General features: G+C 40.2%; 3 protein-coding genes and 1 long non-coding RNA gene across 9 annotated transcripts in view; 3 read left to right on the top strand and 1 right to left on the bottom strand.

Annotated features, from left to right (window-relative positions):
• Positions 1-16,777, top strand: LOC100882754 (uncharacterized). 5 transcript variants are annotated; one of them, XR_001097437.2, is made up of 8 exons: positions 1-560; positions 8,112-8,235; positions 11,440-11,550; positions 11,637-11,774; positions 11,884-11,981; positions 12,449-12,614; positions 12,701-12,866; positions 15,363-15,592. XR_001097437.2 is itself a non-coding variant. In XM_012297751.2 (7 exons), exons 1-7 carry the CDS (start codon positions 435-437, stop codon positions 15,464-15,466), a joined length of 867 nt encoding a protein of 288 aa, XP_012153141.1. In that variant the 5' UTR covers positions 1-434; the 3' UTR covers positions 15,467-16,777. The 5 variants fall into 5 exon arrangements, 4 of the variants coding, with proteins under 4 accessions (XP_012153141.1, XP_012153143.1, XP_003708468.1 ...); XM_012297751.2 differs by lacking the exon at positions 12,701-12,866 and having other exon boundaries at positions 15,363-16,777; XM_003708420.3 differs by lacking the exon at positions 12,449-12,614 and having other exon boundaries at positions 6-560; positions 15,363-16,777.
• LOC143264198 (uncharacterized) overlaps positions 15,470-21,150 on the bottom strand; it is a 5,940-nt gene continuing 259 nt past the window's right edge. Inside the window, exon 2 of the long non-coding RNA XR_013037742.1 lies at positions 15,470-20,164. This is a non-coding gene — a long non-coding RNA (uncharacterized LOC143264198). The remainder of the gene's footprint in view (positions 20,165-21,150) is intronic.
• Positions 16,923-20,830, top strand: LOC100877150 (glutaminyl-peptide cyclotransferase). Of its 2 annotated transcripts, XM_003708454.3 has the most exons (6): positions 16,923-17,184; positions 17,347-17,490; positions 17,665-17,934; positions 18,002-18,163; positions 18,224-18,449; positions 18,531-20,830. In XM_003708454.3, exons 1-6 carry the CDS (start codon positions 17,086-17,088, stop codon positions 18,680-18,682), a joined length of 1,053 nt encoding a protein of 350 aa, XP_003708502.2. In that variant the 5' UTR covers positions 16,923-17,085; the 3' UTR covers positions 18,683-20,830. The 2 variants fall into 2 exon arrangements, with proteins under 2 accessions (XP_003708502.2, XP_012153144.1); XM_012297754.2 differs by lacking the exon at positions 17,665-17,934.
• Positions 19,992-21,150, top strand: part of l(2)gl (LLGL domain-containing protein l(2)gl) — a 16,133-nt gene continuing 14,974 nt past the window's right edge. Inside the window, exon 1 of the mRNA XM_076530145.1 lies at positions 19,992-20,132. The gene's annotated coding sequence lies outside the window, so the exon portion shown is untranslated. The remainder of the gene's footprint in view (positions 20,133-21,150) is intronic.

Below are 21,150 nucleotides of genomic sequence, written 5' to 3' on the forward strand. Positions count from 1 at the left end.
TGGTTCTCAGCTTTTCTCCGAGTCTCCGAGTGTTCGAGTCTCCGAGTCTCCGAGTGTTCGAGTCGAGTCGAGTCGAGTAGAGTCGGGCCGTTAGTATCGTCGCTAGAAAGAATGGTAGTAATGCGTATCGCGGAGTACCGTGCACCTTGAAGGACGTTCGTCATCGTCGAGTCGAGTCACTCGTCCCGTTAATTTTTCTCGATTCCGACGAGATCGAGTCCAGCAATCCTGGAAGCTGGACAAATCGGTGAACAGTTCGTGACCCGTTTCGCGAGGATCTTTCGTCACGGATGCTCGACAAGTTGGAGGACGACGCGAGGACGACTACCTGTATCGCTGAACATCGTAGTAGCTGATAGTGGTGTGAGGTGAACTCGACGAAGAAACGAAATAAGAATCGAACGAGGAAAAATCGAAAAGAAGAGGATACCAAGATGCCCTGTTCAGCGGTGACGCTGTCCCTCGCGACCATAACCGGTATCATCGCCACTGGCCTCTTAGCCATCGCTTTTTCCACGGACAACTGGCTCTATACGGAGGTCAAACGTGCCCAAATCCAGGTTCGTAGGTCGTGCGATATGAACCTATACCTCTATGCTCGATATATTTTCTTCCTTTTCATTTTTATCCGATTCAGCTTCGACGGCGGTACTGTTGGAGAACCTCTTTTTCAGAAGAGAATGCCACGTTGTTGGTCTTTGTAGGGGATAACCCCGTTATTTACCCGTATCACTCTCGTGTTTTACACTTTTTCCATTCCACCGTGAAAATTTCTTATATTCACCTCACTTACAACATTCGTAATATATCTTTTTCATTTTTTAGCAAATTCAACATTGTTATTCAGAGACGCGCACTCCCGATAAATTTCATGCTAGATATTCTCGTAGTTTACCTGGATCTACGATTGTTAGTTTTGCATCGTAGACGGAACAAATAATAATATTACGAGGTATAACTAAAATTACTCGTCGCGTAATTTATTCGGACTAGATTCTTTCGACGAATTTTCGCGTACTTACATAGGTGCTGCTCCCTCGTCGCGGGTAGACCACATCTTTAAATCGCCACGCGTTGTATGGTCACGTGTCATATCGCCACGCGTGATGATGTCCTGCGTCGTATATGTATCTAACGACTTAACGATTCGACGATATAACGTAACGAAAGTTTCTGTTCGTTAACTTACTAACGTTCATTTGCTAAACATCTGAAATATCCGTACGAGTCGAAACGTTCTCGTACCGAACTAATACTTTTTTATAACAATACGTACGTTGCGAGAATTCTTCTGCTTTTTATTAGAAATTAGAAAAGTCATCGTTCGAGAGAAAGGTTAATCGGGTCGTTGATGGAAAATATATTTTGTGTATGACCGATCGAGAATCGATGTTCGCGAATTAGTTTGGTGACGCGAACACGAACGGTTGTGCCAACAAGGTACCTTGAAAATACGATTTAATTGGTAACATATTGCGCATATGGGTGCATTACGGTAAACGTGTTCGAAAAGCTCGTTGATCGTACGTTCAGTGCTCCGTTGTTTCTTCAATTTTCTATGCTTTTCTTCGAATTCTTTAAGGAACTTAAGCAACCTTCCGTACTATATCGAAAAATTATCGAAAAATTATCGAAAAATTATCGAAAAAACTACATCTGTTTCTCCTAATTTAACGGCATTTCGACAAATATGTAGCTATAAACGGTAATAAATAGTAGCAAAGATAGAGCGAAGAAGGAAGATGCGGTTTAATCGACTGTTCGCGCAGAAGAAGATGGTTGTTCGGGGCGTAAAACCGGAAGTGGCTTCCTTCGTCCTTGTGACGGGTGAACGTTCGGATCGAAGGTCAAGTTCATCCTAGAGGGCCTTGAGAGTCTGTTGCGTGGATAAGGTTCTCAGGAAAGTTTCGCGAAATACGTATTCCAAGAGGAAGCAGCAATGCATTTATAGCGAACGATACCGTTCTTCCGTGCTACTCGAGCCGAGTTCCATTAACGTTAAATTCTCGTTCCTCGCGAAACCTTTAAAAGCGTCGCTTTGCAACCAATATTCGTTCCTTTCGATAACTTCGAGTACTCGAGTTAATATACTAATAATTTCGATTTTCGATCCAACGCTACGAAGAATTTTTTAATTATAGCCATTTGACGAGGCTGTGCGTCGTGTCGAAATTCTTACATTTATGTATCCGCGATATTTATGTAATGTAGACGCACTCCTACAGCAGTTTAAGACCACAATGTCTTCAGTTTATACTATATGTCTTTATTTTTATAATCTCTTCTACATATATCGTTCGAACGATTTTGAAGCGAAACGGTAAACAAATTTAGTTGCCAATCTATCGCTGTCCCGCATATTCTACGGCGAAAAATAAAGTAACGAGTATAAACTCGTTATAGTTTTACCTGGTCTCGAGTCCTTTCATCCGATTTCGGTTCATTTCATATCCTCCGCATAGTGTTTGGAACGATCGACATTCCAAGCCGCGCCCATTTTAAGCGCTCGTTGACTCGGCAACTTTTGCGTTTAGTATAGCTGCACCGTGTACCGTGCACCGTGCACCGTGCACCGTCCACCGTGCACTGTGCACCGATGCAACGCAATCGCGCGTATGCACGATCACCTCCTTTATGGGAATCGACGGAGATCGTAGTCAGACGCGAGATTTTTCTCTTAAAAGAACCGCGATTTCGTTGCCGAGCTGCTTTCCTTCGACTCTCTTTATTTGGCTATACTAAAAGAAAAACGATCGGAGTCGCTTCCAACGGACAACTTTCATGCCGATTCAATAGCGAAAGAGGATAGAACAACGTTGGAAGTAACAGATGTTTCGAATCATCTAGGACTGGCACTGCGAAAATGCCCGTATCTAATATGGAACATGGAATTCGAATAACTACCGACTATAACGATAAGCGGTCAACTTAACATTTTTACGCTCAAGTTCTCTTACGAAATATCCTTGAATCTGTCTGCGATCGAATAGAAATTAACCCGAACTCTATTTGCAATCGTAATATCTTAACATTTATAAGAAGGGGAACGATTTAATAAGAAATGCGTTTAACCGCGTTCGTAAAGTTGCTAATTGGCACAGGAATTCTGACCTTCTGGTCAGAATATTTGCTGGTACAGATGGAGTAGGCGACTTTGCTATTATCCCGAGCCTACCGAGCGCGTTTGCCTTGGTGATCGCGACGCAACGCGGCGAGACCGTGTTAGAATAAAAATGTTGGTTCTCCTCGTTTTCATCGACCAACCAGATGATCCGTACATACGGTTACGCACCATCTTTCCCCATCGAGTCCACGATTACGCCCTATTCTTGCAACGCGTCTCGTCGCGTCGACGCAATATAGCTAACTAACAACTATTTAAAAAGAACTTTGGCCTCCGTTACGTTTCAGTTGCGAATAACAATAATAACCAAGTTCGCTTATTCAACATTTTCTAGGCCATGTTCCTAGTTTCCCTGGCTTCTTTCTCTATACTCCATACTCCACATTCTACACTTTGAATGTTTATGGTATAAAAGCGAAACGCGCGTTTTTACACCGCGATCTCGTATTTGGGACGTGAACGACCAAAAGTTTTGCTATCCGATGCTTCCACGGTGGCTTTCTTTACCCATTTGCCTTATAAATGTTAAGGTAAATGCAGAAAGTTGAAATCGTACGCATCGTTGTAAGTTTTCGTGAATCTAATTCGACGTTAACTTTCTCCGCGCATGCTTGTTTTTCTGTTCGGCTTTCCGTATCTACCAGCAGCAGTGGTATTCGAATGATTTTCTACGATATTCGTGCGGTAGTGAGTAGTCAGGCGATTCTAGTTGCGCGAAAAAGACGAAACAGGCGATTGGAATTGGCACGTCCACGCCTGGAAGACCTTGAATCCTGAGAATAAACCTTGGTTCTCGATGGTCCACTGCTCGTCAACATTCGTGCGCTGCGTCGCGTCGGTCACGCTCCGGGTCTTCGAATAATGTCCGATGCCTCTGCGAGCAAGTCGCGATCGTGATCGCGGCCGTAGCGTGACTGGACCGCTAGTGTAACTCGAAGTTAATCGAAAGGTCCATAATAACTTTATGGACCTTTTTTCCCTTACGTTTGAACAAGAAGCGATTCGAGGCGTATCGATGCTCACCAATTTGCGACCAAACGCGTTTCACTAAACATGTTCATTCGTTAATTTCTTTCCAGAATAAAAAAGATTAGTTTCGCTCGAAGGATCGAAACATTTCTAATTTCGACGGTGGTCGTCTAAATGGTCGTGAGAATGGAAAATGGAAGATTTTCGACAATCTACAATACGTTATGTATAGTATATTGGTAAATAAGTGACGGTAATCGAACGTTTAAACAATTGGCAAACATTACTCTGCACGAATGACGGAAGCGTCGCAACAACGATCGGAATGTCGTTGTCCAACAACGAACCTTTACCCTCTTGCGACGTGCTTTCGTGGTTGCGCAAATTACTTGTCTTCCAGCTATTCAAACGCGACTGTCCTGTTAGTATTAGACCTCTATTTGTCGATGCTATTCTTCGACGCAAAGTATCGTAACGCGTGGGCCAATGTTAAGAAACACATTGTTAATTCGGTGCATCCTCGTTCGAAAATGTTCGTATTACGATCGTTTAATCGTGAGAACTCGGCCGATGCGCAACACGGGACGCGAACCAACGTTACGTTAACGCCGGACTCGGTTGAGTAATCGATCGTTGCAAATTGCGGACAACATTTCGTAAGAATCGGCTGAATTCGCGTTTTCGCGATAAATATTTTTACTCGGATCGCTTCGTTCTGCAGTAATACCGAATATTATTAAATCGCGAATATCCGAAAAAAATCGAAAAAAATCCGAGAAAGAGGTTAAATAGTAAATTAATAGGTTAACGACATAGAAATCTCGAAACATACAGGCACCTTAAGAACGCTCGATTATGTCGACGAGAGGAGAGGAGCGAAATACAATGGTGGTCCCATTGAAAAAACGATGACATAACCGGAAGATCGATTCGGGGCCCGAGTCGAAAAGGAACAAGTAGCGTACTATACTTACGGCCTAGTGTATGCGTCTCGTTACAGCTACCGTACGAACGCGCCGAACAAAATGAACAATTATTAATTATGTAAACAGAGTTTGACCAATGCGGTGATCGAACAATCGAAAGAACATGAAATTTTCGAGCTCGAGCAAGAAGTTGTGTAACGTTGAATTTATTCGTGGAAACGCCACGACACGTCTTGACGCGACGAAACGACGCGACGACCGGTTCGTTCGCTGCGTAACAGTGTTGAAAAATCGAAATGAAAGTTGCCTCGTGCGTTTACAAAACCGAAATGTACGTTACGAACACGTTTCCTCGGTGAACGGTGAACACGTTCGTGATAAGGTGTATTAATTAATGCTAGGAGGACATTGAACTCGGTACACTTATTTCTTCCATGGAAGCTCGATATCGCAAGCTGCTCGGTAAAATGGTAAATGCAACTTGTCGAGTAATTTATAGCGATTATAGCTACTTGGTTGTTTCGCTAGGAATGTTCGGTATCGAAACACGATAAATCTGATCGCTCGAAAGCGATCGAAACTACACCGTTAAAAGTTGAAACTTTCACGCGTACGGTATGCTTACCAGCTTGGTAGTGCAAATAATTCCGGGTTTCAATGCGAATGTCGAATTCGAGACATCGAATCTACAATAGTCGAGATACAAGATGCGAAGAAACGCATCGAAGGGAAATGTGTCGCGTGTCGCTGCGAATAGAATAGCTTCTGCCAATATATGTCAAGATCGTATCCAAGTTGATTTTTTGTTCGAAAGAAAACTTTCATCGAGTATTATCGACCCACGCATTCACGCACGCTACCTACGCCAGAATATTTTACGCTTTATCACTCGCAAGGTTATTAACCTTCTATGTACTCGGGTACCGTCTACCTACCATGCAGCCAACATATCAAATTTCTATCTCAAGTTCTTCGCATTCTTTCTCATCTTTGTCACTGTCCACTGTCAAGGTGAAAGGTAATTAGAAGGTGGGGCAAGATGAGGACGCTGAGAAAAGTAGAATATATTGCATCCGTACAAAGTGATCCGATACAAAGTATATGTATCGCAGGAAAGTTTTTCCAAGAATTTCAAAATTTATCGTAGACAATCCCATGCTTCGATGCGCTCTATAATCCGTTTATACATACATACATGTATGTATACTAGAGAAAGCATTAGAGGAAACGTGAAGCATATTAATTATGTCTCTTAACCTAGCTAAAGAGTCGTCTGAAATTCGATAACCGAATTTTTTATTTTCCATGGAAATTTCTTAATATAATTATTATAATTATTATAATTATTATAATGATCGAGCAAGTAATAAAAGGAGAAGACGAAAGCAAAGATACAGTAAGAAAGAGGAAAATGGTCGAATAGAACGAACAACGAACGCACTTTCATCGCGATATAAAACGATCGTAAGGTTGTTCGTCGGAGAAAAACAGTTAATTATCGCGGGATAGTTGGTAACGAATCGCGAATTGTTCGAATGTCTTAGGAGCATCGTTTCGTGACAATCGGTTCGCGGCGGAGCAGATACGGTCCGTTTCTAAAAACTCCTACCGATTTCCAGCGTGCATTTTCCTTTCTATGTCAAAGGAGACTCGAGACGATGTTCCGCGTTCGCAGCGAACGGTTAAAGCGAAGAGACTCTTTCGTTTCTTTCTTTCGTCGACTATCGAGTATAACTCGCCTGTTGGCTAATTATCGCAGAAACTGTCGTTAACGTCTCGATTACCGGACCTCTGGACCTGATCATAACGCGTTTCTATGCTTTCGGCATATTATTTTCGACACGAAATATCGAAATATCGAAGCATCGTCAAAGTCGTACGTTCTCTAGAAGGAATGCTGTAGGAGGCATGGGTGCTCGTCAAGGTTACGTTCTCGCAGCATACAGGCAGGCACGGATGCAATTGACGCTTTGTAATCAAGCAGGAACGTGGGACGTGAAATTTCTCTTATTCGATCGAAGCTTCTTTTAACGAATAAATTCGTTAAGGCAAGTCGACAGACAACGGAAAGAGAGAAGACAGCGAACATGTCGGAACGGAAAGTAACCATAAAGGGATCGTCGTAGATGAGCGACGATGCAGAAGAGCGGTTTTGCTATCCACCGAACTGACACGGCTGTCACAAGATCTAAAATTACGTTTAATTTCGAGGGCGGTATGTTGGTAAGAAAGTCCGGAACTCGAATCGACACGGCCGAGTACACTCGTTCTCCGAGAGCCTCTCGAGCTTAGTTCGTTCGTAACGCGGCTACGATTTCCTTCCCTTCCGCAATTTCCGTTGCCATCGCGAACACGTTTCGATCTCGGAAAACGCCTGCGACTTCCGATACACGATCGATCCACACACCCTCGTTACTAATTCGCGTTACTAATTCAATTTCGTTACTCGAGATTTAAACTTTAAATTTGAAACTTCTATGCCTAAACTCGAAAACTCGAACTATATACACGTATATCTTCTCGATTCTTTTGAAACTTTCAACTGGGAAACTTATTCTCGATATCCTAGATTTCGAATTACCATAATGGAAAGTTTGATCGAAGCGTTTGAATCGAAAAGGTCTTCAGAAGTTGAGGAACACGGAATCGTCCGAGGAACGTTTCACGAATAATTTTCTCTAATTTATTCGTCCAGTCTTTTTCCAACAGCTACGAGAGACAGTTGGCCTGCTGAACGACCGTTCGGCTTAGACCATTCTCTCGATTCGTGGAAGGAATCGCGATTGTTGCTTTCTTACTTTCTAACGGGCATAATATTTCCATAAAACGACCGCACCGCTCTTGTGCTTTCATCCTTCTTATTAACGATTTCTGCCATTTCGTCGATTAACGCGTTTTTGCAATTTTCTCGCTCGATTAAATTACGATTCGTTAACGGAACTATAATATTTTCACGATCGCGAATGTTGATTTTACTATATTTTGGTTAACCAAATCGGATAATATGATGTACTCGACGTGTACCAAGTAGATACTCGAATAAGAGATTAACGTATAACGCGTGAATCATTAGAAAAGTAATTTTGTTGCAGCAATATGCAGCCAAGCATGCCGAGCAGAGCCACTTGGTGGAGCAAATGAACACGAAATATTACTACTACACAAGAACGCAAGGTCTCTTCAGGATATGCTATCCCAAAGAAAGACCACCAACCGGTAAGCATTAAAATTATTCAAATTTCTTTTGGTTTAACTGTTCGTTACGTACCGCTTAAGTCTCGGTAAATTAAGTCTCTTTAAAAAAAAAAACAGTATCGGAAAGAGATCTAGAATTCGAGAAAGCGAACAATAAAAGTCGAAAGTAGCTTGGGAATAGATCTCTCGAGAAGAGTAGTTTGTTTCTGCTAAGCCTTCGGGAGACTTTCTACGTTACGATATATCGATAGCGCGCGTAATATCCGATCCCTACGTAATAGGTTAAGAGTTTAGAATCGACGCGGCGCGGCGACTTGGTCGGGTCGGTTCGGTTCGGCTCGGTTCGATCGCACGCAGTTCGAGGAGAAAGGCATCGTTTCGCGACGCGAAAAAACGACGAGTGTACGCGATGTTTTCAAGATGATCACCCGATTTTCTCCGGATAATATCGAATCTGCGACACTTTCGTGTCTTTCTCGCGCAACCTACGAAACGCCTCGATCACCGATTCGAACCGAATCTTTCAACCTTTTCCATCTTACTTCGTTCCCACTACTTACTATGACATTCCTGTTCGTTACGTGGGAACACCAGATTTACGGTATATGTATATCAAATTCGCTTCCGAATACGATAGTACTTTAACATAATAATTCTGTCCCGACAAAGAAATTTTTCCATCGAACGAGCGTTTGGAATTTTCTCGGCTTTGTTCGACAGAACCCGATAATCCTCCAACCATGAATACTCTGAATTACTTGCTTCCTCGTAGGATCCTGCTTTCTTCCAAATGTTCTTGCAACTCGAAACCCAACTCGCCCCTTCTCGATTTTCCTAGACATTAGTCGAATAATTGGACCGTTGCAGTCGCGTTTCGAAATCTTTTCGCTCGATCGAGCTGGTCATCCTTTCGCGTTTCAATCCGAGTCGAAGAAATAGCTCGTCGCAACGATCCAGGTATCCCGAAGCCGTTCATTTCCGAAGCGAAATTTTCGAAATTTCACCGCAACAGAGCGTAGAAAGGATTCCAGTGTGTTCCGAAAGTTTCGAGCTTTACCGATACCCTGTTGATCTTTCTAATTGAAAGATCTTTCTAATTGAAAGATCAACGAACGCGCACGATTCGAAATAATCCTGATATTTCGCGTAAAAAAAAAGAAAACAACGATTCCGTCGTCTCGTGTTCGTGACCGCGTGGCTCCTTTAGCGTAAACGAACCCTTAGACCTTGTTCGTTGAACATGTATCGAATTTTATGGCTCGCGATACGCATTGAAAAATGAAACGTCGAATAGAAAGTACCGAGAATTTCCCGTGGAACGAGAACAACGGCGGATGTTGTTCTTGTCGCGTCGCGTCGCGTCGTTTCAGCCCGGAAAACGATCGAAATGATCGATACATCGCGCGTGCACCGTCTGTACCGTTCTTCGACCGCTAGTTCCTTATCGGTATTCGATGTTCCGTACGCTTCCGGTGTTCCGTTTCCGGCTTCGTACTCGATTCGTTTATCGTACGTGATCGTCCTAAGTTCTGGATCAGAACCGTGATCGCATAGGCAAAAAGTTTATCGACGAATTCGATCGGACATTCGTGCAAGTTCGAAAAGTACAAAAAGATTCGACGATAGACACAGGAGCTCGACTTATCGCTCGTCCCTTTGCGCATCGAGAAAATATATATAACCAGGCAAAAATTCTTCTAGAAAATGGAGGTCAGTCGGCTCGGCGAGTGCGCGACCGATGTCCGTCGACCGGTTTCGGAACATTTTCTTCTTTTCGATTTTTCCCTCTGTTCCCTCTGTATCGACGAGAACGAGTCGGTTCCTCTTTCCGAATGTTAACGCGACGTTAACGCGCGCTGCTATGTACAGTTAACCACGAGTCAACGATCTTGGCATGACGCCTCATTTAGGCGAAACTAGATTCGAACAAGGTCGAGGAAACGCTCGTCATCGACTGAATTTCAAACGCTTCAAACGGTACGAGCAATTGCACGAATCATACCGTTGCATCGAATATATCATTTAAGTCTTAGACACTTTGTGTTTGAAAATGGAACATCCGATATACGGTAGAATCGCGAAGAACGCGATTGAAATTTACAGTGGTCCCTTTGCATGCTTATTTTCGTCAAAGTTTAGAACTTTTATTCTGACAGACTCGTCATATTTAAAAAATGCCTCGGTAGACCTGCGTTGCTTACCGTAGACGCATAATAATATTACCAATATCGATTAATACTCTCTATATGTAGACGTACTTTTTCAAATCTCGAGCTGAATAGCAACGATTAAATCGTATTATCAAAAGTGTTTCGACGAGAAAACTCATCGGATCGTTCCTAGAATTTATTCGCGACGTTAGCACGACTTTTTCTTTTCACCGGCCTTCCACGCGTCTTTCGAAAGTAGTATTTCGTAGATTCGGAATGGCCAGAGAGTACCGTTGTCCATGAAAGACAAGGGAACACCTTAAGCGTGTAAGTACATACCTTCGTAAGCATGTAGACGCGTGCCATACAGTTTGCAGCCGGCGATAGCGCGTTGCATTCTGGGTCGCGTGCTTTTACGACTGGCGCGATACATCGAGGACGTATCGAAAACACTCACCGTTCCAGCTCCGAACTGTCTTCTACCAAATTCGAAATATTAAGTGTACAATAAATCAGGTTGCACCCTTTCTAGGTGATCCTTAGCCTCTCTGTAGCTTCGAGGTCTCACCGCTATGCGGCTGCGTTTCAACGAAAATATTTCCAAGAAATTTTCAAAGCTCGGAATTCGATCATTCGGAGATTCGACAATTAGCGAAACGATTTTATAAAACGTTTTCCTTTTGCCGTTGGTTTCTCGACAACGTGCAGCAGAACCCCGAGCCACTTTATTTTGCAATCGTACCATTAAACACGTGCGCGTTCCTATACATCCTATATAAAGCTGTACAGTATACGCATTTTAATTCGCGTCGGAATTAGAACGTCTCCTAGGCGAGCAAATTTCCATCGTTGTCCAATTAATTTGCCAGCAACCGCGAAAGCTTCTAAATCGATTGCGTCGATTCTCGCAACAGATTTCGCGGGAATTTCGCAGTTGGTAACGAGCTAGCGACAGACTAATTAATCCTTTAACGATCGATCTCTGTACGTTATAATAGTAATAATAATAATAATATAGAAGGAAATATTAGAAATTCTACAAAGGACTAATCGTCGAAACGATCGATTGTTACAGTTCAAACCTATCTGAGTCCTGTGGAGACCCACTGCATGAACATTAATTACTTCATCCCGGACGAAGAGAATCTTACAAGAGGCTTTTCCGACGATGCAATGACTCGACTTCGTACGTAAAAGCATCGTAAACGCTTATTAATACCGGTGTTCCTTGATCGTTACTTTCACCTTTGCTTTCTACTACTCTTTTTTCAGACATGGGCAGATCCGTGATAGCTCTGTTTATAGTGGGATTCGTTGCCATCTTTACGGCATTCTGGACAGGTGTAGTAGGCTGTTGGAAGAGGTCACCAGGAAATATCACAGCCACCGCAATTTTAATGTTACTAGCATGTTAGTGAGATTCGTAGAATGTTTACCCTGTCTTTAGAAAGATTAATCGATTTACACCGAGTTTAACTTTAACTTTGTCTAACGAATCGATATCTTCTCGGCGATTTAGGTCTGTTAAGCGCTAGCGGTATGGGACTTTGGCACGGAGTGGAATACTACGAGAAAGAGAAGATCGTAGGCGAGGAATATTATCAACAATGGAGCAACGTGAGTAATTTTCTATTACTTTATTTCGTAATTATCTACGTCGATATGTAGTCGAGTGATTACGGCCAGTACGTATCAAGATCGATCACTGCATGGATTTTTCGCGTCGATTCGAACCTGTACCGTAGATGTAACGTTCGCATACGGCATACGGTAATCGCACCGTATACGCAAGACGAACCAATCGCGTTCGATAGTAAAACGTCTTCTCTAACATCGGAACTTTCCGTCTTTCCTCCCGCGTAAAGAACGAGCTAAGAAAGCTAAACTTGAAGAAAAATCTATCGAGACGTTGGTTCGTCTTTCTTCCGATCAACAACTACTTCTCTTCACAGCGATTTCGAATTCATCGTAGCCGCGTCTCGTGTTCGAGCGCTGCGTACACCGAAACCGGAGGAATCGAGAGTGTCTGAAGCGTTTGAAATTCGGACAATTAAGTAAAGGTTCACGGAGGAATTTTCTCGCAGGTTTTAAGGGACAACACGGTGCAGTGGTACGGCTGGTCGTTCTACCTTGCCTGGCTGGGGGTGGCTACGTGTTTCGGCACGATGATGCTATTCCTGATCGCGGCATCCTGCCTGCGACGGGAGCATGCCCGCGAACAGGCACAGAACGTTCAGTACATAATGCCAGGTGACACGACATAAACACTGCAACGACCGGACTAACCTTTCTCGTATCTTTTTCTTGTTTATGTTTCCCGGAACGCGGCCAACTAGGTCCTGAAGGACAACTCGCTAATCTCGTACGACTGGTCGTACGTGGTCGCTTGGGTCGGCGTCGGTTGGTCGTTGGTCAGCGCGATCTTGTTTAGCGCCGCCGCGATTTGCTTGAGGGGCGAAAGAATGCGCGAGGAGGCGATGAACATGCAGTACCTCATGCCTGGTACATATTTAACACCTTTTGCTTTTGCTACGAATCGCTACAAAATCGAGTCCACGCAGACTCTTCCGCACGTTCGAACGATCATCTTTTCTCGGCCATACCCACCATTTCGACTAGACTCTATATCGCTATTTACGTCGTTACATCGTTGCACGCGAAATTCATATTATACATATAGGATAATATCGAGGATCCAACACTTTCCGAGTACATTAATTGTTTGTATCGTTCCTATCGTTCGCTCCGCGCTATTATCCGCGCGATTATCCGCGCGCATTTCTACTCGTTCAACGACAATGTAAGAAAATTCACATAAAATTTACACGGTTCTGTAACCAATTCATGTTTCAACCGGAAACATATTCGATACATTCGAACGTAAGAACGTAAGAAAAGAGTCTGCGTGTACGCGTTCGCGTTCTACTAACTTTGATCATTGGGTTGACCCCGAAAATCACCAATTAGTTGTTCTACTAACTCGAATCGATTCGACGGATAATAGGAATCGATGAAGAAACTGACCGATATAGAAGCCCTTGACCAGTCAAAATATTACTACTCTTTGTTAGCGCGGATCCTCGGAAAACTAAATAACGAAAGTAATTGGAATGAATCGTGAAAATCTCGCTAAGAAAGCTGAATCGCTTGCAACTTTCGAATATAATTCTAAACGTATTTATCTTGCTTCTATATCGATAAGTTTGATATTACGACTTTGACTGTAATATTATTATGTATCCCATGTATTTCTTGGTAGAATTCCATTCTTGAATCGAACTATGTTCGTTTCGAGTATAATTACATCCCGTAAACACCGACCTATCACGGATCGATAACAAAATGCTCCCGAACTAATCGGTAACTCTGTAATGTCCAAGTATAAATTCGATCGATACCAGCTTATTTAACCTTTTTTTTTGGGGACCGAAACCACCGCCGAGTTGGGGTTCCTCAGCCCAGGGGTTGGAGCACTTGCCTTTCGGCATCTCTTCCACCCCCGGCGTTAGCTTATTTAACCTGTTAATTAAAAATAATAATAATAATAATAATAATAATACGGTGGATACGTATACATGTATATCGACGAGTTCTAATATCCAATTTAAGCGGTGTACCTAAGATTAAGGAATAAAATCGATCGACTATCGTACACTAACAACGTCGTGGGAAAAAGAATGTTCCATAATTCGTGTTCGTGAAACTCTTACTCGTTTCGTTCGGCTCACGGTCTGTTTCCATCGTGGATTAAAGTGATTTTGTCACGGTCTAGTCCTAAGGAAAACTTTCTAAAAAGAACGATCTTCTTCGGTGATCGATAATTATTTCCTTCTGCGTCATGTTCAAAACAACACCTTCCGTTCCATAAGTTTTTCTTTTCTTTTTCATCGAAGATACCAACATCGTATAAAACAGTCGACTTAAAATTCCAGCATCGTAAAAAAAGTGTGTATTGGCCTGGTAATATTAATGAATAGTAGCGTACTGAAAACCGGGGAAACGTACAAAGTCTAGAGACGCGTTTTAAGTAGCCCCTTCGAAAGCGACACACTTGCCTAATTTACTTAATTCCATCAAGAAATATCTACGTTTCGGTATTCCAAGAGACCGTTCAATCGATCGATCGATATAATAATAATAATTAATATTTACGCGGAAGAAAGTCGTGAAATAGTAATCGAGACCGGAATTAGAGAATGATCGTAACACGAAACACGCGTTCGAATGTCAAGGAAGTGAGTCAACATCGTAGTTTGTAACCAGAATTATTTTCATTGCTCTTTTTTCGCACCTTCGCAACTTTAATCGAACCGTTTCACTCACCTATTAAAACTGGTATCGATAAAAGCTGTTTTTAGCTGCTCGTTGAAATTTTATATTTCAACGTGTTCGAGTCGTCTTAGTAAAAATCGATCGAGTTCACTTCGATAAAGGTATACGTAAATACGTTACGCGATCGACAGCGAACATATACATATACATATATTTATCATGAGACATATTCTAAAAGATAAATTAGGAGAATAAATTCAAGTCCCATAGGAGATTCGCGAAACGATCCTGTCCGAAGTTTACCGAAACGAGCAGGAACTATCGAGAACACGGTTGCACGCTCATAAACGATTGCAGTGCAGTCTCGCTATAATAGAAAAGTCGCGTTATCTATATAGAGGGCTTTACCAGTCAAGCGCCGCATCAGGAGCACTCGATTCTGTTTAAGTAATTTTCTTCGCATTCCTCTCTGCTCTTACAACCTCGTTCACGGCCATATAGCAAGACTCCACTGTATCATGTACATATACATTTAACACGTTCGTTGCGGAGAATCGGTATTGATATTTATATCGCTCTTAATATTATCTGATTTATCCAACGAATATCCGTAATAAACGCCACTGTCGGTAGTCCGTAACGAACGCGTCGTTTATTTCTATGCGGAAGAATAAGCGCTATCGATTTTTTTTCCTACCATTAATATCCTTCTATTCCTGTTTTCAGTATATCCGCAAAAACAACAGTACGCTTACGCCGGTTATCCAGCACCGGCGGCATACCCTGGACCGTACTACCACGGATCGCAATACGGGCCATACAATTATTGAAAGGGTCCTGTGTCATCTCTATCGATAAAGGAATGTCTCGGAGCGCGGAGTGTGAAACGTGCTCGCACTGAATAAAATGTAATCTGGCAAACGACGTTTCCCAGGGGAACAGTAAAAAAAAACGAAGAGTCTGAAGCTGATCGTAAATTCAAACGAGCCTGCGCGACCAACAAAGAAAAGGGAAAAAGGAACGAAGATGACCCTGGGCCCCGCCCTAGACATAATTTATCATTTGTTTTTAAATGCTACGTTAAGGACGTTCTTTGGTGCAAACTTGCGAGTCCCACGGTCTCCAGTATCCAATTTCTCTTTTGACAGGTGTATCGGTTCGACTCGCGTGACAGTGAGAGAGAGAGAGAGATAGAGAGATAGAGAGAAAGAGAGACAGTTGCTCAAAAAGTTCACCTATAATATTTACTTAGAACTGAGATGATCTAATTTACATATACATATAAGTACATATGTATTTTTCTTCTTAAATCTAATATTTGTATTTGGTATTACCGTTCGTACGTGCTGACCGTGCTAGGACAATAATAAAAGTATGTAGTTAATGATAAATAGTAACGATAATACGCTTCGAGCAGAGAAGAGATCGTTTGTTGCACGTTTCATTGGCTACGTGATCTTCCTCAGGGAAATAACAAATTATTTGCTGTTCAACATTCGCTTGATATATGTATATCGTGATGTTGAATTTTTCAATCGCATGAACGCGTGTGGTATGAAATTCTCCTAGTACCTTATCTTTCATTATTTTTTCTTCTTCCGACTTCACGACACTGCCTCATCGAATATGTATATTCTCCCTTCGTTTAAAATATCGAACGGTAAGGAGAAATCGGCAAAGAAAAGTTTGGCAACATGGTGCAAGAGAAATATCCGTTAGTCACGTCGATATTATGTAAAAATGGGTGCATTCGCGAATATTTCATTTCGTAATAACGATTCGCTACACTTTCTAACGTTAGAGATTCTCTTTTCTATCTCTAACAACGTCGATTCATAAGATTTATTATTACGATATCTTTGCATAAGGTATTATTCGAGTAATTTATTATGAATCGAACCATTTTCAACCTCTATTTTCCGAGTTAACGTTCATTATTACGATTACGTTGCGAAGATTAGGCAAATCGATTAGAATCTAATGTATAGTATAAGTATCAAGTTTTGTTTACGTACATAATACATTCGAAACCGTTTAATCCAGAAATAAGTATTATAAACGAAACCTAACCCTTTATATACTATGAACGGTGCGACGTATCACTAAAAGTTATTTAATATATTTGGTACGTTATAAACGAATTAATCGTTTTCGTTTATTTACCTATCGAGTCCTTGCTAGATGTTTTATCAAAAACAATTTGTCTACGAATCAATTTCGAACTGTTTTAAACTGTTTTAAATTTTAAAAACACGGGAAAAAGTAACCAATCGGTGCATTGCACTTATGCAGTCCTCCAATAGGAATCAAAATTGTTCCATCAATCGCGATCAATCACGTGGACACCTTTTCAATATGGCGGCGGGGATTTACAACCATTACGATGAACGTTTTGTGACGGCGGCGTGCAGTTCAGTACATTCGAGTACAAGGTTTTATACGTTGTGCGATGATGTTCGATTTTCTTTTACAGATTTTTTTCATTTTCGTCGGGCCTTTCGTAACCGACGCAAGTATTTCGACAACAATGCGTTTTCAAAATCAAAAGGTACGTAATGCAAGAGTGTGTTACTTTTTATTTTTTACTCATTTTTATAAAGTACTTTCACATGTCCTTCGTTTATTCATCTTCAAATATCGTCATTTCTAATGCATCTCATTGACCATCATCAACATATATACGTTAGTTACGGTCATTAAATAATTCCAGTACTATCATATGCCTATCACTCTATCGAGAAGTCAGATACTGGAAATATCGGATTTGACAAATGTCAATCATATGGGCCAAATTTTAGATAACATATGTGTAGTGAGAATAGTCGGTACTCCAGAACATACAAAAGTAAAAAATGTAAGTTAAAGTGTTAATATATTTAAAACTTACATATATATATATATTATCATAGTAAAATATATTAATTAACTTTATTAAATACTTATATGATGAAATGTGATTCGTTGTAATATCGATATCGTAACTTTGATTTAAATAAACGTGTATTAATAACTAGAAGCATCTTTATAGTACATTAAGGAGTCAATGAACAACCTTAATTGGACGGTAGAATCCGATATTTTCGAAGAACATACGCCAACTTTTGGAATTCTAAAATTTGAAAATATAATTGCAAAGTTAAATCCTAACGCGCGTAGATATTTAGCATTGGCTTGCCATTACGACTCCAAATATACTAGGGAAAGAAATTTTATCGGCGCTACCGATAGTGCAGTTCCCTGTGCTCAAATGATTAATTTAGCCAAAGTTATGCAAAATCGCTTAAATTCTATAAGACACGTAAGTAATAAATACGTTAATCATCATTTTTATTTCGCTATTCTCAATTATAATATTTCCTTTCCAGAACGATATTAGTTTAATGTTTATATTTTTTGACGGAGAAGAAGCTTTTAAAGAATGGGGTCCAAAAGATTCCATATACGGAGCAAGACATTTAGCCAAAATTTGGCATGATAATTACACCTCTTACAACGAAGGAGAAAATATTTCAGAATTAGACAAAATTGTAAGTGCTTGGAACAAAAAATGTCAAAATTATACATAAATTATTACTTTCTTGTCGTAGGATATATTGGTTCTTTTAGACCTGATCGGCGCACCGGATCCAATGTTTTATAATTATTTTAGCAATACCGAAAAGTGGTATTCTTTATTAATGGCTATTGAAAGTAATTTAGCAGCTTTAAAAAAATTTGAATCGTACTCGTACGAGCAACCTACTCAGAGATATTTTCAACCACATTCGATGGAAGCGCATATCGAAGATGATCATATTCCGTTTTTGCAAAGAGGTATTCATTTATTTTTACGAGTTTTCAAATGCTTTACGTTACCTCTTAAATTACCTTTCAATTGTGATATATGTGTTTCAGACATTCCTATTTTACACCTTATACCGTATCCCTTTCCAAAAGTTTGGCACAAACCAAGCGATCATTGTGATAATATAGATATAAAAACTACGGAAAACATTAATAAGATTTTGAGGATTTTTGTAGCGTCGTATTTACATATCAGTATGTAATTAACGATTGGAAAATATTTATGTTATTACAAAAAGTTATATTTTTATTAAGACTGACACAGTATTATATGAGACATCGATCATATAATGTAAAATATTAGTTAACAATGTTATCTTTTTAATATAACAAGACAGCCTACTTTACTTAACTATCTGCATTTGTATTTTTCTAATACATGACTTGTAATGTAAATTATTTTTGAACAAATCCGAGTAACTTTTATTGTAATTTAGAAAGATTTATATATGAACATTTATGTATATATTAATGATTAAAAAGTAATATATATGTATTACAAAATTTGATGTGAAATATATTGATTGTACATACATTGAAAAAATTGATAAACAATTATGAGTAAGTAATCATAGTCACAACCTAAACTAATGCATGAAAATAGAAAAAATACGGTAGATATAAACATGGCAGGAAGTTGGTTAAATGCGTGACTTCCTTACACATGTCTTGAATTAATACACTCACCGAGTGTATTACACTATACTTTGAATCGATCAAACATCAAATTTAAATTTTCCTTAAAATTACCAGTTAAATCAAGAACACGATAAATTGTTGTTTTCAAGCGAATATTTAACGAAGTACTGTCGAAACAAAAGGAGTTAACATGTAAAACCAATCGTATAAAATACTATTTTTACGAACTTTTAGCGTTCAACGATTGAATCCGTAAAGTGAAAGCGGATATTCGATCATACGAGGTTTCGTACGCTTGGTTGAGGTCATTGTTCGTGCAGGCGCGTCCGACGAGATTTTTCATTCCGAATTCATCCGAATGCAAACGACTTTATCCGACTTTGGTTGATCGTAATCGAAACACGTGATTGGCGGAAAGACGATACGATGACGAAAAACGCGAGTGACAGTTATGGAATGATTTTACGCTACTTTCGAATATTTCAATGATTTTACATATTCGTTCGTACAATTCCTATTATAAAATAAACAACAAACTGGCCGTCGTGCAACTTGTCGACCAAAATTATCAATCGTTGTCGATGCAAATAATTTTCGCAGAATATGATTAAAAAAAAAGCATGTCACAAGTGGCACGTCGGTTAAATAGCGAATAAGCGAGAGAAAGAGAAAGAAAAAGTGCGGGGGAGAAAAGGGAGAAAGACTCAACGCGAAAGACAGGCATCGACGCGTTGCAGACGTATCTCGGACGTGTACGATCGAACACGTCACGTAGAAACGAAATACGTGTTGGCGGTACGCGTTCAAGTTTTATCTTTCATTCAAAAATGTTTTAATTACGGAAAAACGTGTAGTTTTACCTAGCCTTTTGTGACGGCAACGATACGTTGTATTTTACATTCGAGAGGATTAGTATTTTGCAGTCCGTTGACGTCATAGGATACTGTCGCGCCTATTTTGACGTCGCAGTCCGTTGTACTCTGCAGTCGAGGTTCAGCAACGCAGACTTTATCGGTGTGTAAATATACCTTTAAAACGCGTAAAATCTGCGAACCATAGAATTGCAAAGTGTTCACCATGTGGTGATGGTATTATTAAAAAAAAAAAATAAATAAATAAGAATAAATAAATAAACAGGAGAAACCAAAACGGAAGAGTGAGGCGAAGAGAAAGAAAGCATTTTGTTCAGTGTCTGTTAGTGAACTCGTCAGGGAGGTTATCTGGATAATAACTATATGGTTAAAAATTATACGCATACAAAAAGTTCCACTTAATCCGAACATCTAAAATATTGTTTTTGATGACAGAAAAGTGGAAAAAATACGATTCAGTTATAACGTGGTATTCAGTGACGGATTTATATACAAACAGTAAGGACAAATACTTTAGGCCACGTAAGGCGGGGACCTCCATACAATTAATATCTACCAGTTTTTATCGATATATGTATAATTACGATTTCAATATTGTTTCTGTTTCGATTCAAACTGGTAAGGACATAGAAATGTAGAAATCTGAAAATATAAAAATATAAAAATGCAGAATTTCTAGGGGAAATGTGCTTTAGAAATATATTCGTGAATAGACAATAGACAAATACATACATTTCTTTACCGTATAAATGGAGGCAAAAAATTTTGTAATGCCTTAAATCACGCGAAGGATAAATCCGTTAGTGATCGTATTAAAAAAAAAAAAAAAAAAAAAAAAAATTGGAAAAATTGAAAAGAAATATTTTGTGCAGTAAAGCTAATCGAGACACCCTATATGTAAGAACAGGTAGCTACGCGAGGACTTTCGAGAGATCATCTGTCTAGGCTTTGTGTCAATGTCCCTCTAGTGATAAACGCGAAGACTATGTTACGTTACTCTCGCTAACAGTAACGTATGTATTTTCCTGAAGAAGTCGTTTCGGTGCCTACGTTATCGCGTTGCATCACCGTGTTATCGTTTCAATATGTCCGTAGTTTGTGAAAAACATTAAACGTATTACCTGAGCAATATATTTCGCTATTTTAGCATGGCCGCGAGA

This window comes from Megachile rotundata, chromosome 3 (genome assembly GCF_050947335.1).
Source record: "Megachile rotundata isolate GNS110a chromosome 3, iyMegRotu1, whole genome shotgun sequence".
Taxonomy (NCBI): Eukaryota; Metazoa; Arthropoda; class Insecta; order Hymenoptera; family Megachilidae; genus Megachile; species Megachile rotundata.

What these genes read in the sequence shown, in the direction of transcription:
- LOC100882754 (XM_012297751.2), top strand. Translation starts at nt 435, where the DNA reads ATGCCCTGTTCAGCGGTGACGCTGTCCCTCGCGACCATAACCGGTATC. An exon ending in TCAAACGTGCCCAAATCCAG is followed by an intron (nt 561 to 8,111) that starts GTTCGTAGGTCG and finishes ATTTTGTTGCAG; the next exon opens with CAATATGCAGCCAAGCATGC. An exon ending in CAAAGAAAGACCACCAACCG is followed by an intron (nt 8,236 to 11,439) that starts GTAAGCATTAAA and finishes CGATTGTTACAG; the next exon opens with TTCAAACCTATCTGAGTCCT.
- LOC100877150 (XM_003708454.3), top strand. Translation starts at nt 17,086, where the DNA reads ATGATGTTCGATTTTCTTTTACAGATTTTTTTCATTTTCGTCGGGCCT. An exon ending in AACATACAAAAGTAAAAAAT is followed by an intron (nt 17,491 to 17,664) that starts GTAAGTTAAAGT and finishes GCATCTTTATAG; the next exon opens with TACATTAAGGAGTCAATGAA. An exon ending in GCTTAAATTCTATAAGACAC is followed by an intron (nt 17,935 to 18,001) that starts GTAAGTAATAAA and finishes TTTCCTTTCCAG; the next exon opens with AACGATATTAGTTTAATGTT.